The sequence below is a fragment of the Thunnus maccoyii genome, chromosome 3 (assembly GCF_910596095.1).
Source record: "Thunnus maccoyii chromosome 3, fThuMac1.1, whole genome shotgun sequence".
Lineage (NCBI taxonomy): Eukaryota > Metazoa > Chordata > Actinopteri > Scombriformes > Scombridae > Thunnus > Thunnus maccoyii.
The window spans coordinates 21,213,382-21,228,458 of NC_056535.1; the positions used below are offsets into that span (position 1 = coordinate 21,213,382).

The 15,077-nt window shown below is 38.9% G+C and overlaps 2 protein-coding genes across 3 annotated transcripts in view; one reads left to right on the forward strand and one right to left on the reverse strand.

Moving 5' to 3' along the window:
- Positions 1-6,289, forward strand: part of iffo2b (intermediate filament family orphan 2b) — a 29,149-nt gene extending 22,860 nt beyond the window's left edge. Inside the window, exons 4-8 of the mRNA XM_042402869.1 lie at positions 566-751; positions 1,653-1,801; positions 2,361-2,532; positions 2,670-2,768; positions 2,882-6,289. Of these exons, the coding sequence (XP_042258803.1) occupies positions 566-751; positions 1,653-1,801; positions 2,361-2,532; positions 2,670-2,768; positions 2,882-3,115 (840 nt within the window). The 3' untranslated portion in view covers positions 3,116-6,289. The remainder of the gene's footprint in view (positions 1-565; positions 752-1,652; positions 1,802-2,360; positions 2,533-2,669; positions 2,769-2,881) is intronic.
- A 459-nt stretch (positions 6,290-6,748) lies between these two features.
- Positions 6,749-14,831, reverse strand: LOC121890481 (telomeric repeat binding factor 2, interacting protein). Of its 2 annotated transcripts, none has more exons than XM_042402791.1 (9): positions 14,749-14,831; positions 12,995-13,240; positions 12,593-12,738; positions 12,135-12,349; positions 10,909-10,980; positions 10,233-10,773; positions 9,978-10,075; positions 7,864-8,469; positions 6,749-7,616 (listed from the first exon to the last, which is right to left on the reverse strand). In XM_042402791.1, the coding sequence occupies exons 2-9, from the start codon at positions 13,222-13,224 to the stop codon at positions 7,395-7,397; spliced, it is 2,130 nt and encodes a 709-aa protein (XP_042258725.1). In that variant the 5' UTR covers positions 13,225-13,240; positions 14,749-14,831; the 3' UTR covers positions 6,749-7,394. The 2 variants fall into 2 exon arrangements, with proteins under 2 accessions (XP_042258725.1, XP_042258718.1); XM_042402784.1 differs by having other exon boundaries at positions 9,978-10,081.
- Positions 14,832-15,077: the final 246 nt, after the last annotated feature.

Consider the following 15,077-nt stretch of genomic DNA (forward strand, 5'->3'; position numbering starts at 1 on the left):
TGTTGTGCTACATATCACATCCTCTTGACTTTATACTACACTGTACATTGTAAAGAACTTTTGTAAAAAGTCAGCCTGATCTTTTAAAGCGATCTACAGTATATGACACATGTGAGCAACCAAATCTTATCCTAACCGAATATCATCACATCATCATTTTTGTTATATTACGTATAATTTTATTTAATTTAACCTTTATTCAAGGAAAACCTCACTGAGATCAAAACTATTCAGAAGTGTCCTGGCCAAAAAAGGTAGCAGTGACTAACAACATAAAACAGACAAAACATCTGACAAGATCAGAATTTAAAAAAAAAAAAGTGATTATAAAGTCATAAATGAAATTGCAGAGTTGAATCATGTAACAAATTGGATCATAGACACATCCTGGTAGCCTAATGAACTAACCAGTAGCTGTAATATGATCAAAAAATCAGTTGCAGTCAGTTAACTTACATTTTTGCCTTCCACAGTGAATGACGTTCATATACAGAATGTGTACACAGCCTTATAAGCTGTTTAAATTGCGAGTGTCATTCTGAAATAACTATCCATCCCCATGTAGCAAATGTCTGACCTGGACACCAAGATTCAGGAGAAAGCCAGACGGGTGGACATGGACATCTGCAGACGGATTGACATCACGGCCAAACTATGCGATGTGGCTCAACAACGCAACTCTGAGGACATGTCAAAGATGTTCAGCGTCAGTCCGGCCAGATCGCTGCCAGACAGGTCACTATCAGAGAAGGTGGGTATGCATCCGCTGTTTCACAGTTGCTCAGAGGAGCTGCCAGTAACTGCAGCAGAAATATGAATTCTTTTGCGAAGGAAACAGTCAGCGCTCTTCAACTGAAATCAGAGCTTCCAGTTGATGACTGTTATTAGTCACTTTGTTGCTTTTTTTTCACATGCAGATCTTGCACCAAGTGACCTTTCTAAAAAGGTGCAGGCATGCAGGCTTGCATCCTTGCAAATACACACACAAATAAACATACACATGCAGAATACTTAATGATTCATATGCGCAGGTACACATAAACAAGTGAAATGCTGATGTGGTAACTCTTCACTGTGCAAAAGGTTATCACATTGCACCAACATTGTTGGCTAAAGCCCAGGTATAAATCCACTGAGAGTCAAGCTGGTGGCTTCTCTTATGTTGCATGTCATTATACGTAGTCTCTAATTTAAATGGGATTTCTTATATTATATAAATTATAAAGAAGATTCAGCTCCAAAAGTGTTTCACCTGTAGATGTCTGTGTCATTCAGGTCTTGTTTTCACCTGTAGACTAATTTACGAAGCAGGCAATGTGTTTCAAAACAGATAATAGGAATAGTTTATTTTGCAAACTGCCTTAAACATGGACACATGCACAGAGTTTGTTTTTCTGTTATGTTCTTATCCTGAATCTGTCATCCATTTGTTTATTTAGCTGTTTTAATCTGATTTTAAAAAGCTTAGCCAGGGAAAAGTACTGCAAATAAGCACCAGCTAAAAACCAAAGAAAATGCTCCAAGCAAAAATCCAAGGATTAGATCAATAGTACAAAATCTTAAGTTTCATTTCGCCGCAGGGTTCATCAGGTTCACTTTGGATCCTCAAGCAACATACTGTAAAAGTTGATGTTTCTTTGTGTGATTTCCAGGGTGCGGTGGCGTGCTGCAGGAGAAAAGAGCGTAAAGTGGTGTCTGATGAGGACAGTTCAGATATGGATGCGGAGCCCAGCCCTTTAGAGGAGGATGTTCCTGGGTCGCTCAACATCACAGATGAAATGAAACGCATGCTCAATCAGCTGTAAGCGACACCTCTCTCTCTCACACACACACACACAAATGCACTAACAATGTTCATGCACATTAGAAGTGCTCCTCGCTCTGAGCGAACTTTGATATGCTCTGCAGTTAACTCCCTACAGGTACAGTATGTGACAGTGTTGTGATGTTGAGTTGTTCTGTATATTCCTTCATCGCCCTCTAGTGTTTGTGTCAAGTGTTGCATCTAACATACAGTCTGCTCATTCAGCTAAACTCAGCAGATATTAATACTGTGGGCATGTGTTTGCTTTGTTAACGTCGCTGTAGTTATTGTTTTGAATGCTCTCTACTTCTCGTCACTCTCAAAAGAGATTTTTCAGTTTGTGGCTGTACATAATTCTTAACTGGTCTGCAGTATTTTTTCATATCCTCTTTCCCTTCCATCTTTTTTCTTCCTCTTTATAAGCGCATCTTCCTCTTTGCATGCAACCTTTGCTGGTGGCTGTTATACTTGTCTTTCCCCTCCTCTCTTTCTCTTTTTTCTTCCCGTTCTCTGTCCTTGTCCTACATAGACATTCAGATAACTCCTTTGTTGCTAGGCGCGAGACATTCGAAATCGATGACGACTGTGACAGTCTGACGTGGGAGGAAAACGAGGAGACTCTGTTGCTATGGGAGGACTTCACAAACTACAACGTACCGTGCGCCATCACTGCAACGACCTGCACAACCACCTGCCCCACCGACGGTAACGGCGAAGTCGCTGATCCAGTGAGTCTCGTGTGCATTTATGCTCTTCATCCAATGGTTTTCCAACTCATGCAAGTCAGAGTGTAGATCATTGCTATGCGTGCTGTGTAAGACATTTACTCATGCATGATGAATGAGGCCTCTGTCTGCTCTCTAAGGACTCCCAGGATGGAAGTCTTGGCAGCCTCATTGATGAAACAGAGTCACTATTTAAGACCAGAGAGCAGGAGTACCAGGAGACCATCGGACAGATTGAGGTAGACAAAGAGGGGAAGTAATTTACAAGCATATAGCAAGATTAAAGCTTTAAAAAACATGAATAAGAAAGGCATTGAAACCAGGAAATGTTACAACTTTATCCCTCTTTCAGATGGAATTGGCCACGGCAAAGAGCGACATGAACCGGCATCTGCACGAGTACATGGAGATGTGCAGCATGAAGCGAGGCCTGGATGTGCAGATGGAGACCTGTCGACGGATGATTAAAGGTGGCAGGAACTCTCCCTCTTTCAGCTCTGTGGCCAGCAGCGACTCAGGGAACACAGACGAGATCCAGGATGAGATTTCGGACAAGGACGCAGAGGCTGAAGGCCCCGTTAGTTGATGGCTACATAGCCGGGCTTTGTCCCAACTCTTCCTGACCGCCCCTTGTTGTCAAAGGGGATAAATGTGTATAGATCTCCACCCTGCTAGTGAGGTGGTCCAACCTAAATGTGGGCCTGTTTGACCTATTCAAGTTCTGATGGTCGTGCTCATTGGTGCAGGCTCAGAACTGGTGCTTTTATACTATTTCTGTTCTTTAAATAGCGGTGGGGGCCGTCTTTGCTTCACAAAGAGAGAGGGGTGCATAAAGAATCTGAGCTGTGCTCTCTTCCTCATTGCTGCCTCGCTGGATCCTTGCTCAGAGCTTCACATCATTTTGGGCGAGAGAAAAAAAATATTCTCAAATGTTTTACTGGCCAACAAGTATTTTCTACAAATTCTTACCCTACTAAGATCCTTTTTTTCTAAAGGAATTGAAAATAGTACATATTGTGCTCCTTACAAAAACAAAATCCATCTTTACATATACTTTTTAATATTTAATTTAGACTGAAAAAATGTCTGCGCCCCACAATTGGAATAAAATTTTCTTTTTGACATGATTCATGGAGGTCCAGGTCCAGGTCCAGGAGGGGTATTTGTAATCCAAATTAAACTGTTGGGGGTTTGAGTGTCTTCTGCCAAGGAGACAAAAACAAGAGACAAATGGTGTTGGAGTTCTGATGGTTTCTGAGGGAACGCTGCAGGGTTTGCCAAAGTTGACAGAGGAAAGGAGCACAGCCTTTTGATGCATCAGTGCACTACTGAAGTTCTATGCAATTTAGCTGGCCTTATTTTCGGACTGGCTTTCACCCTTCCTCGTTTCTTTTAAAACCAATACAATTAGCCTTTTAAGCAAAGCAGGTGTTTTCTATGTATCATTTTAAGAACTTCTTTTCGTGCATTTGAGTGTGAAATAGTATGGAACATTTGTTTTTTCATGTACATCAAAGTTAAAAACTGGAACAGCGCCCCCCCCAATGATCTCCAACATTTACTCTGCCTTATGCCAGTAGCTACTGAAACAGGCGGGTGCATTGTTCTGATTCTGACGTACTTTATATGTACTTGTGCAGTTTATTTTGAGCACACCAGGACACATTATTTTAAATGAATAAAATCCGTTAGTTGTTATTAGATAAATCAAGAATATTATCAAAGCCAAACAATGCCCTTAAACCTCTAAAGCAAAACCAAAGGACACATTTTGAAAAGCTTCCCTTTCATATTATCTTCCTACATGATCATCATCATATTCACTTTATTTGGGGAAATTATATTCTTTTTTTATGTGGTTTCATTATAAGTTTTCATCTGTATTTCCTGCTGTGCCACAGGGGACTCTGTTCCAGGAAGGTTGCACATCCTGCTTTGTCTCTTCTGAATCGGGGCTCCAATTGTCAGACTGTACATAGAGGGCTGTAGTCATGTGATCGTATACCCCAGAGGCCTTTTTGTTCATATTAGTCTTTTTTGCAACAGATTTAGAAGTGTCACAATTCGCTGGATTAGCGTAGAAACTGATCGATGCATGGGGACAGAAGTGATCTTTTTATCACCTCTTTGTATTATAATGTATGTATGGTTTGCTGGATCAAAGATAAGTGCTACTTCTATCTTGAAGTTTTTAAGAAGCAGAATGTTAAAATACAAGCCTTTTTGTTATTTCAGCATGTTTGTGTGAGGAAAAGGAGCTGTGGATCTTTTTTTTTTAATTATAATATTATATTTTGAATGAAATAGCTGCAATGCAGACTGTGCGCTATGTTTTTAATCAAAACACTTGTCTTGTCCTAATCATCAATTAACTGTATTTGTGGCAGAAAATGTATTTTTCACTGTTTTTTAATCATTATATGTTAACCAAAAAGTGTGATATTGTCGCCATATTCAGCTATTATTAATTTAGCAGGTATATTGAAATTTGTTCTAAATGTTTTGGTCACTTATTGACCATATCAGATCACCCATAATAAAAACTAATTGACTATAATCAAACAAGAGTGAGGAGCAGCTTCACTCACAGAGAATATATCCTTTTACCTTTATATGTTGATGTAAAACCAGCCTGACAAGTAACAAAGAGCCATTCTTTTATCAGTACTGTACTTTGTAGCGGCGACATCAAACACATTTATTGATTGTATGGCTGTTACATCGAGGAACAGCAGGCCTAACGACACAGTTCGCCGTCTTTCATGCTTCCTCTGTGAGATTGTAGCCCACACCACCGTGACCATCACACTAACCAGCCAACCAAAGCAAATGTGTACAGAAACAAAGATGTAAATCAAGCTATGACTCCTACTAACTCTGGAAAGTCTCAGTGTTTGTACATGCCTACCACAGATGTGTTAGTTTGCAGGTATTAGCTGATTTAGAAAACAAAAAAAAATCAGTAATAATTCTTGCAAACTACAAGATGTTTCGTGTTATCGCCACTCTCCCATCACTTGAAGCAGGTAAAGTCTCAATTACATCTATTCAAAAAACCGTAGCAACCCCTTGTTGAATGTAGCTTGACTGGAGGTATCCTCTGAAGACCTTATAAGTAAAAGCTGAGCAAAAAAAAAAAAAAAAAAAAAAGTAGCCGTTAAAATCCAGGGATATATGGTGTGCTGTTAATTACTGGAGACCTTGGTATGTTTTGCTTTACTGAACTGGTTCTTACCTGACCAACTTACAGTATGTGACCTATGTATGTAAATTAGGTCGTGGTGGATGTGAATGTTTCATACTAAAAAAAAAAAGGGTTTTATACGAGTGGTTTTTATCAGTGTAGCACTGGGATTATATGGTTGTGTTAACTGTTGTGTCAACGTACAGTTTTACATGTCCATCAGCACACCTGTTTGCTGTCAACATCACTATCGCCTTCGCTTTTTCATTTCCTCAACGTGACTGGGAGATGAAAGGTGCAGCAATACTTGTGGCCATATTTGGGTAGAGTCTATTGAACTGTATTGGATACTGGTCTTTTGAGTTTCATTTACATCACAGGTACAGTCCTGGTGATCCATTTTATTTTCTGCTTTAATTGCTTTCTCTCTTAGATGTGTGGGATTTTTTTTTCTTCTTTTGTTTAAACTATTGACACGATGTATTCATGTTGGTCTGGGGCAGATTGTTTCAAAATAATGAATGTACTCAATTGATACTGGGGTAAGATGAAATAAAATGGTGGATTGGATAAAAATTGAGGCCAATTTGCTCTTTTTTTATGTGTTTAGTGTATTTTTGTTTTTCTTTTGTTGTTTGGTTAATATAATCTAGTGTCCATGCTGCAGTCGAAGTAAATCATACTTAATCGTTTTATTAGTGGAATCTTCTACTGTACACAACGTAGCTTTGTGCAGATTAGAATAGTTTTGTATTGTGGTTGTGTAGTGTCCATGGATGTATGAGTGCGATTGTTGGAAAGTGTGATTTTTAAATAAAATCTATACCACAGAGTCTTTTGTGGTGAAACATGAAAAGTCACCACTTATTTCCAGTTTAGTTTAGATAAATGACTCTACTCAAACTGATAGTTGTTGGTATTAATTCAAATTGACGTAGTTTTGTCCAGAGTGCACAATAAATTAGTAACAAACCATTATTTTCCTACACATAATTTGAATTTAAACATATGGTGGATAGCAACTGTTCACACACATAAATCAGACCCTTTTATTTTCATCATAAGACCTTGGTTGCATAAATGTTTTTAATACTCAGAGGCACATGTTACTTAATTCAGGGCAGGAACTTCTTTTTAGTTTAACACCAATGTGGACTTAAGTCTAGTTTTTAATAAGTCTGCAACTGCTAGAAGACCTCCGATCACTTTCCACAGATTTTCCACAAGGCTGCATTGAATCTAATCTTTTAAGCACTCCAATTAATCAGTTATAAAATAAGTAGGGAAACACAATAAATGTAATAATAAATTAATTTCATAATGTATGTCAAGAATTTTAAATGGTGTGACACTGATTTATCATACAATTTAATGAAAACAGACAAACAAATACATTAATACAGTCATGCTAAAATGCATTAAAAGATTCTGCACCCAAACAAAGGTATAGAGCATGTCTCAAATAATAGCCTCTACTTAATTTACCTAAAAATGTACTCAAAACCATCAAGGACGCCAATACAGACACTGACAGCGGAAGTGGAATTAAAACTACTGAATATCAGCTAACTAGCTTGCTGATTTCATAGTACTGAGTTGATATAACAGATGAGAATACTCCTCATGTCCAAATTTCTTCCTATTCCTCTTCTTTTTATCTGTACCATGCTGTCGTTCATCTTCATCCGTCTACCTCAAGGAACACTATTCTTTTGGCCACGCCCTCCTCACCGTATTTCTCCTGCAGCTGCCGGTGGGCCGCGGGATCAGCTGAGAGCAAAAGATCGTCATCACAGCGATTCCAAAAAGGTCCCGAACTAGAGGAAGGATTCAAAAGCAGATCCAGCGCCGCAGAGGAATCTCCACTGGTCCTCAATAGGGCTTTAGTCACACAAACTAAGTCCTAGAAGAAAAGAGAGGGTTAGACATTTGAAACAGACAGACTGGGGTAGTAGAGACAAGGAGAGAGACAGAGAAGTAAACATCAATGATAATTAAATTATTTGGATTATTACGTCAATCTGAACATCTGTGTGAATGTCTGATTTACATCTCATTGAAGAGTAACAGAGTATAAGCGTGAATAAAGATAAAGTCTAAATCACACTGCAGTAACAAAGATGCATCTTCTGCTGCAATGTAACGCTCACCTGCTTCGTCTGGCTTATCAGCTCTCTGATTCGCTGCTTGTCCTCTTCTAACTGGACCTGAGTCAGTGAAAGTGCAGCTTCGTTGTTTACTGTTGGCTGTGGCTTGGCTGCTGTGCTGTGACTAAGAACTGACTGAGAGTCTTCTTCCTGAGATTCATTGTCAAATATGAAGAGGTGGGCCTTGGAGGTGGCCTGGACAGCCTTGGCAGCTGCAGGCTTGGCAGCTGCAGGCTCAGAGGCTGCAGGTTCAGACGCTGCAGGTTCAGAGGCTGCAGGTTCAGAGGCTGCAGGTTCAGAGGCTGCAGGCTCAGCGGCTGCAGGCTCAGCGGCTGCAGGCTCAGCGGCTGCAGGCTCAGCGGCTGCAGGCTCAGCGGCTGCAGGTTCAGCAGCTGCATGCTGAGGACAACTTGTCTCTGGTAGGCGGTTGCTGCTGGAGGCCTGGGCCTCTTGCACAGACTCCTGAAGGCTGGGTCCAGGCTCAGGGTTGGACTGTGAGGAAGCAGCATCCACAACTGTGTCTGAAGAGGGCAGGAGGGGATCTGTCGATTTGGGTTGTAGCGCTGCTGTTTCAGCTGGGTTTTGGAGATGTGGAGCTTCATCCTCAGGCTAAGAAACAGAAATATAACAGTCAAGAACAAATATGATTATAAGTGAACAATGGAATAGATCATTCAAAGCTTCTCTGATCAATAGTTTATATTGGTCCTGCTCTCTAGAACAAACTTCCTCATAACCTGAGATCTGTCAAAACACAAAATGGCACAAAATTTCTCAAGCTTATGACTAGTTACTGTATGTGTGTCTGTGGTTTATGTCTGTGGGGTGGATCATGAGTGTTCTTTGCTGTCTTTGAGTGAGTGTTTGCACTTTAATGAAAAACCCATTGGGCCTCATTCACAAACAGTGTGTACGCACAAATCTGTGCTTAAACCATGTGTACAAATGTTTTAAGCACAAATCCGGGATTCATCAATATGTTCTTACCCGAATTTGTTCTTACTCTGCGAACAAACTTAGAGCTGCCTTAGACCATGTGTACGCACAAATCATAAACATCCCAGGGTCTTAAAAAATGTAAATATTTAATATAGTCAATATTTATTCAATATGAACAGTATATTAGGAGGATTAGATCACAATTATCAAAAAAATGATTGGGCCTAAATATACAACATTTAAAAGTGTGAACTTGCTAATACACTTTATTTACTAATTATAACATTAATAGCTAAGATGTTGTAATCCATAAATCATTGTCATAAATGTGATGAAATTAATATATTAAAGTTGTCCTGTTCCCACTTTTAGATTACAATAGCTTATATATCAGAATTTCCATATTGGAGTGTGACAGTGATTAATTTCCCCATCAGATCTGGCCGTGATATATGCAGCTGGTTAACAAGCAGCCTGTTCAGTGTCCTCACAGCCTGACAGTCCAGTAGTGACACAGGGAGGTTCGCTCTGCTTTCACTACATCACAGCCTGTTGTGGACAGAGACGAACATGATGCACACCTGGTGCAGCAGTTGAGATTTAGATCAATTCCACAGATCTACATATTTACCAGCTTTTTATTTGTTACAGACGTACTCCCTCGTCGTGGTGCGACAGGTATGCAGGTTGTATACAGGATTCACAATCTGGCTCCAAAAAGTTGTGCCAATGACACGTTTACCAACCAGATCTGCCTTTTCTGGCTTCTACTTCTGAAACTATTGTTTGTATTTCACCGGCAGTAAAGTTTTTCTACATTTTTACCATCACAGTCCTCTTTGCAGTGAGTGACAGCTCTCTCCACTGCTGCACCGCTCCAACACAGCTTTCCTCATATAGAGAAATGGGGGCGTGGTAGTGTGTTAATTACTGATAGCGGGCACACACCTGTCAATTTAGAATGATTCTGATTCACTAACATACACACAGAGGTAAGAACAAAATTGACTGGTGCGCACGTGTCATGAATCTGACAGTAATTTTGTGTGCAAACTTATTTTGTGCACCAAGTAAGAACATTTCTACACACATATTAGTAAATGAGGCCCATTGAGTTTACTTGTGATAAAATGTTAGCATTATAAATGTCCTATTACTAAATCAGTGTTATGTTTTACCTCACTTTCATCTTCAAACTCCTTTGTAGCCAATTCAAGGATCCCCAACTTCCTCTTTAGTTTTTTCTTCTCTCCTGTCTGTGGCACTGAGTCAGATTCTTCATCTTCAAAAAGCAAAAGAAATATAAGAAAAGAGGAAAGGAGAAGAATTGACTTTTGGTCATTTTACTTAAGTCTTTGCAGAATAAAAACTTGTTACAGATATAAAGATACTGTCAGTGTTTTGTGTCCGACACTGATAGAAGTACAACAAACCTGCTTGCACTGTTTCAGAGACAGTAGCCTGTACACTCTCCTCCTGTTGACTCTCTGCCGCTGTTGCCCCACTCTTTCCTCTGGTTCTCTTAGGAGGCGGCTCGTCTGCTGTTATGTCTTTTTGAGAAGCAGGCTTAACTGCTGATTTAGTTTTCTTTGATGGCTGGGGAGATGACAATGGTTGTTCAGAGGAAGTTGATGCTGATCTGAGTTTTTTGCTGTAAGGTGTCTCCTCAAGCTCAAGCTGCCTGCGTGTTGAACGGCGCTGCGGTCGGACCAGCTGGGGGGAGGCCTTCTCCTTCTCTTTTGGCTTTTTTGTAGAGGAAGTGCTGGGCAGGGGCTCAGGTTGAGCTGGTTGGGAGTCCTCTGGCACATTTTCTTTTTGGGGGGAAATGGTTGTTTGTGATGCATCTGTTTTTGGTTCTGTGCTCTCAGCTGGAATGGATTCTATCTGTGGGTTCACGTGAGGCTCCTCAGGTTGGGGAGAGCTGGATGTTTGAGCTTCTGTGGAGTTTTCTGGTTGCGTGCTTTCAGCATCTATCTGTGGAAACACCAAACCTGTTCTCTTAATTATTTAATCACATACAATCACTGTTTTGGTATCATGAGCTTTAATACATATATACAATTCAAATACCAGCGGTATTTGTTGTAACCAGTGAGCTCTTTCTACTACCTGTGTTAGATCTGTTGTCTCTGAATGTGTCTGTGGAGGAGCAGCGTCTTCTGTGTCTTGATCTTCCTCTTCCTATAACCAGACAGATGAGAGGCTTCAGGCTTTACATCTATAAAAGATGTCCCTTGTTCTATCCTGGAGCAATTTTAAAGCTTAATTTGGACTTTAATTATGGAATAATGGAAATTATGTGAATATGAGCAGATGTATATTCACATAGTTTTATGATTATCGTAACAAAAATATTAAGATGTGAGGTCGACTACTACAACTACTTTGTTAGAGAGTTACATACTTTACTTTGTTAATTACTCTATATGACAGTTGCACCACGGTGGACATGCTTTTGAATGTTCCTGTTAAAAACTAAAAGCACCATAAACATCACGAATTATTACTATTTTAATGGTGATCACAGTGTGATATTCCCATCATCTAAATATTATAATTATCTTGATTTTTTTTTTTAACCATACAGGAAGAATTTGATATCTTGATGCCCTGATCTAAATCACAACATGGAGGCAACATAGATGACCTGCAGCATGTGGCACGGCCGATTCATAACACAAAGTTAAATTCTAATATCACTCATGTTCCCCTAATTTTACTGGGTAATTTTTAATGATTGCTGGCTACCTTGCGTAGTACAATATAGCAGCACCACCACTACCACCTAATGATAAAATCAACACCTCTCTGACATCACAGCCACAGACACTGAACACTATAAGCTTGTGTGGGAATGTGGGATTTATTGCAGGACTGTTATATTGAATTGGATTTGACTGTAAAGGTGTACTGTGCCTGATACTTGCACCTTCTCATGTAACTTTTGAAAGAAATGTGCAACATATAGAAAAAGATGACAAAATATCTGGCATAGAGATGCACTGATACCGATACTGTTATCAGTCCAATACTGACTCAAATAGCTGGACTGGTATTGGTGAAAATGGGCCAACCTGGTATTGGATACCATTATTTTAATAAATAATAATTCAGTAAATTTATATCTGTGTATTTATTTGTCACATTTTGTTTTACAAAGTTAGGAAAGCAATGTTTAAGGCAAGTCTAATGTTGCCTTACACATAAGAGAATGATTCCAGTCTCTTCCACACAGAGTATTGGCTGATACCCAAAGCCAAGGTATCGGAAACGGGACTGAAAAAGTCAGATTGTTGCATCCCTTATCTGGCAACACCTCCCAGGTAATTAATTACCTTGGTCTCTTCCTTTGTTGTTTCCACCTCCTCGATCTCTGACTGTTTCTTAGCCAGTCGTACTCTGTAACGATATTTCATTGACTGCCAACTGTGACTGGTCACACGCTGCTTTTCCATCTGTTGCCAAAGCCGGTTCCCACCAATCTCTGTCTTGTGTTTGCTGACATAACTCAAAATGGCGTCGTCTTCTTCAGGGGTGTAAGCCACCCTGCCTAATCACAATCAAATAATAACAGAGTATATATACAAGAGAATGGGAAGGAGTGTCCAAACTTTTGACTGGTACTGTACATCAGTAGATTTAAAACTATTAAACAGTGTTACACAAAGTCCTATATTTAGAATAAACTATTATAATAATATAAAACAAAACCAGTGCACACAATGTTAACTGCATTTTAACAGCTTTTTTAAGAGTTCATCTTAGGAATAAATGTTAGGTCTTCGCATCATACCTCCTAGTCCAGGTGGTGAGACATCTTTTCTGTTGCTGAGTCTAGGAGATTGTTTCTGGACTACGTCAGGATTTAACCTGTAGTCCTCTAAATTCAGCTGTTCTTCCTTCTCAATACAGTCGTGGATGTACTTGGTGGACACGTACCTGAGGAGAAAATGGACGGGAGCCTCATTATATGCTGTGATTTTTTTCTAAAAATTTATATTTCATATTTAATACAGTAAAAACCTTTGCAACATTAAATGATTTCAGTGATTAATTGGATGTACATGGCAATGATTTATCTTACTGTGCTTAAACTTATAAGTATTCAGTAATTAGAAAGGAGAGATAAAATTGCATAGAGTAATACATGTTAATATACAGAATTTAATTTACATTAAAGGTATTCCAGTCCTACCAGTGAGCAGTACTTTCAGGAATAGAGTCTCTTTCCTCCGGGTCAATCAGTAAAATTGCTCCGGGCTGCTGCACATTGCACAACAGGCCTCCCCCAGCTGTGATGAGCGGCTGGAGCTTGCGCTTGACAGGACCCGGTCGTAGATAGAAAGACATGGGTTCACCCTCCACGGTCATGAAGAGAACTGAAAAGATATTATGTTTGGCCACATCCTGCTGTTTGGACGGCATGGTCAGCAGGTCTCACCTGGTGAAGGGGTCACATTACAGACATAATCTACATGCCAAACATTAAAAGTGGTGCTTTATGAAGGTTTTTGTGGCCATTTAAGTACAATTCACTGGTAAAATACCCAAAAATTACAACAATGGACACTTTTATCATTACTATAATATAAAACACAACATTTTATGAAAACAATCTCAAGCTGTATGTTTAGTTCTGGCAAGAGCTGCTGATTTTTTTCCTGTAGCCTGTAGACTCAGTTGGAGCTTAAACAGTTCAATCAATTGACATAAAAATCAATTTAGTCATTTTTCAAGCAAAAATGACAAACATTTGATGGTTCCATCTTTTCAAATTTTGAGGATTTTCTTGTCTTACATTTTAGCAAACTGAGCTTGGGAACTGAACTGATACAGCAGCGTTTGCACCATAATGCATTTAAAGAATGAAATATATGAAATTGCACTTTTGCTAAAAAAAAAAAAAAAAAGAAAAGAAAAGGTGGCAATGATGCACAAGATTATAAAAGCAAACTGCATTCACCAAAGAAAAAACTGGAGACTTTATCTCAAAATTATGACTTCCATATAGGGCTGCAACTAATGATTATTTTCACTGTTGATTAAACTGTCAGTTATTCTCTCGATTAATCAATTAGTTGCTTGGTCCACAAAAAATGTCAGAAAATGGTGAAAAATGTATATCACTGTTTCCCACAGCCCAAGGTGACATCTTCAAATGTCTTGTTTTGTCCATAACCCAAAGATTTTCAGTTTACTGTCATAGAAGACGAAAGAAACAGGAAAATATTCACATTTGAGAAGCTGGAATCAGAGAATTTGGAGATTTTTTTCTTTTAAAAAATACCTCAAAATGATTATCAAAATACTTGCTGATGGCAACTAATCGATTGATTGTAGCAGCTCTTTTAATTATGACTAACTAGAACATTTCTAAAAAAAAAAAAAAAAAAAAAAAAAAAGAATAGGCGTTTTAGACTGTTAGGTAAAACAAGCTATTTGGAAAGGTCATTGAAACTATTTGAGAGAGGTGATGACTCAATTTTATAATACTTTCGGAGGCTGTATATTTTGTTTTGCTGTTAAGTTGTAGTGAGAGGTGTTTCTTATATGTTGTCCAACTCATTACAGCAATGAGTGTATGTTTGTTTCTGCATGTCGACTTAGGAACAATACAGTTATAGCTAACTAATGACACAATTATAGCTGCAACCTGTGACGGCGATTATTTGGGGCCTTATTAGAATAACACTGCAGCTAAGAAACAATGTCAATGTAAAACCACAGAGCTGCGATTGATCCATTTAATTTAGCAATAATGGATGTTAGCTCTCACAGAAACAGCTGGGAGCAGGTTTCTATTACTAACCGTTGCTAAATATTGTTAGCACGTTTAGCTTTGACGTAGCCCGTTTAATTACAGCTTTGTGAGGGTTGTTGTTGCCAAATCAGCATATTTTATGATAACGTAAAACACTGCTTGGATTAGACATTGAGTTTAAAACTTACCATTTAATTTGTTGATTTCCTTAGTGACTTTCCGCTTTCCCGCCCCGACAAAACCCAAATAAAGGCCCTCTTCCGGGTATGATTCTTCTTCGTGTACTTTGTTTCCGGCGGGTGTATGCAGTTATTGCTTCATTACTGCCCCCTTCTGTTTCTGTTCACTAATGATCCAACCTTTTTTTAGATAAACAAACACTACAAGATGAAAAAGTATTATTTCCTTTTTTCCTTTTGATTTTTTTAATTAATGGATTTTTTTTGTGTAAAACCGTCTCTTTTAAAAAATAAAATAAATAAATAAATCTGTAACAGGCCTTATTATTTAAAATATG

What these genes read in the sequence shown, in the direction of transcription:
- LOC121890481 (XM_042402784.1), bottom strand. Translation starts at nt 13,224, where the DNA reads ATGCCGTCCAAACAGCAGGATGTGGCCAAACATAATATCTTTTCAGTT. An exon ending in CTCACCACCTGGACTAGGAG is followed by an intron (nt 12,350 to 12,592) that starts GTATGATGCGAA and finishes GATTGTGATTAG; the next exon opens with GCAGGGTGGCTTACACCCCT. An exon ending in AGTTTGAAGATGAAAGTGAG is followed by an intron (nt 8,470 to 9,977) that starts GTAAAACATAAC and finishes TCTGTTTCTTAG; the next exon opens with CCTGAGGATGAAGCTCCACA.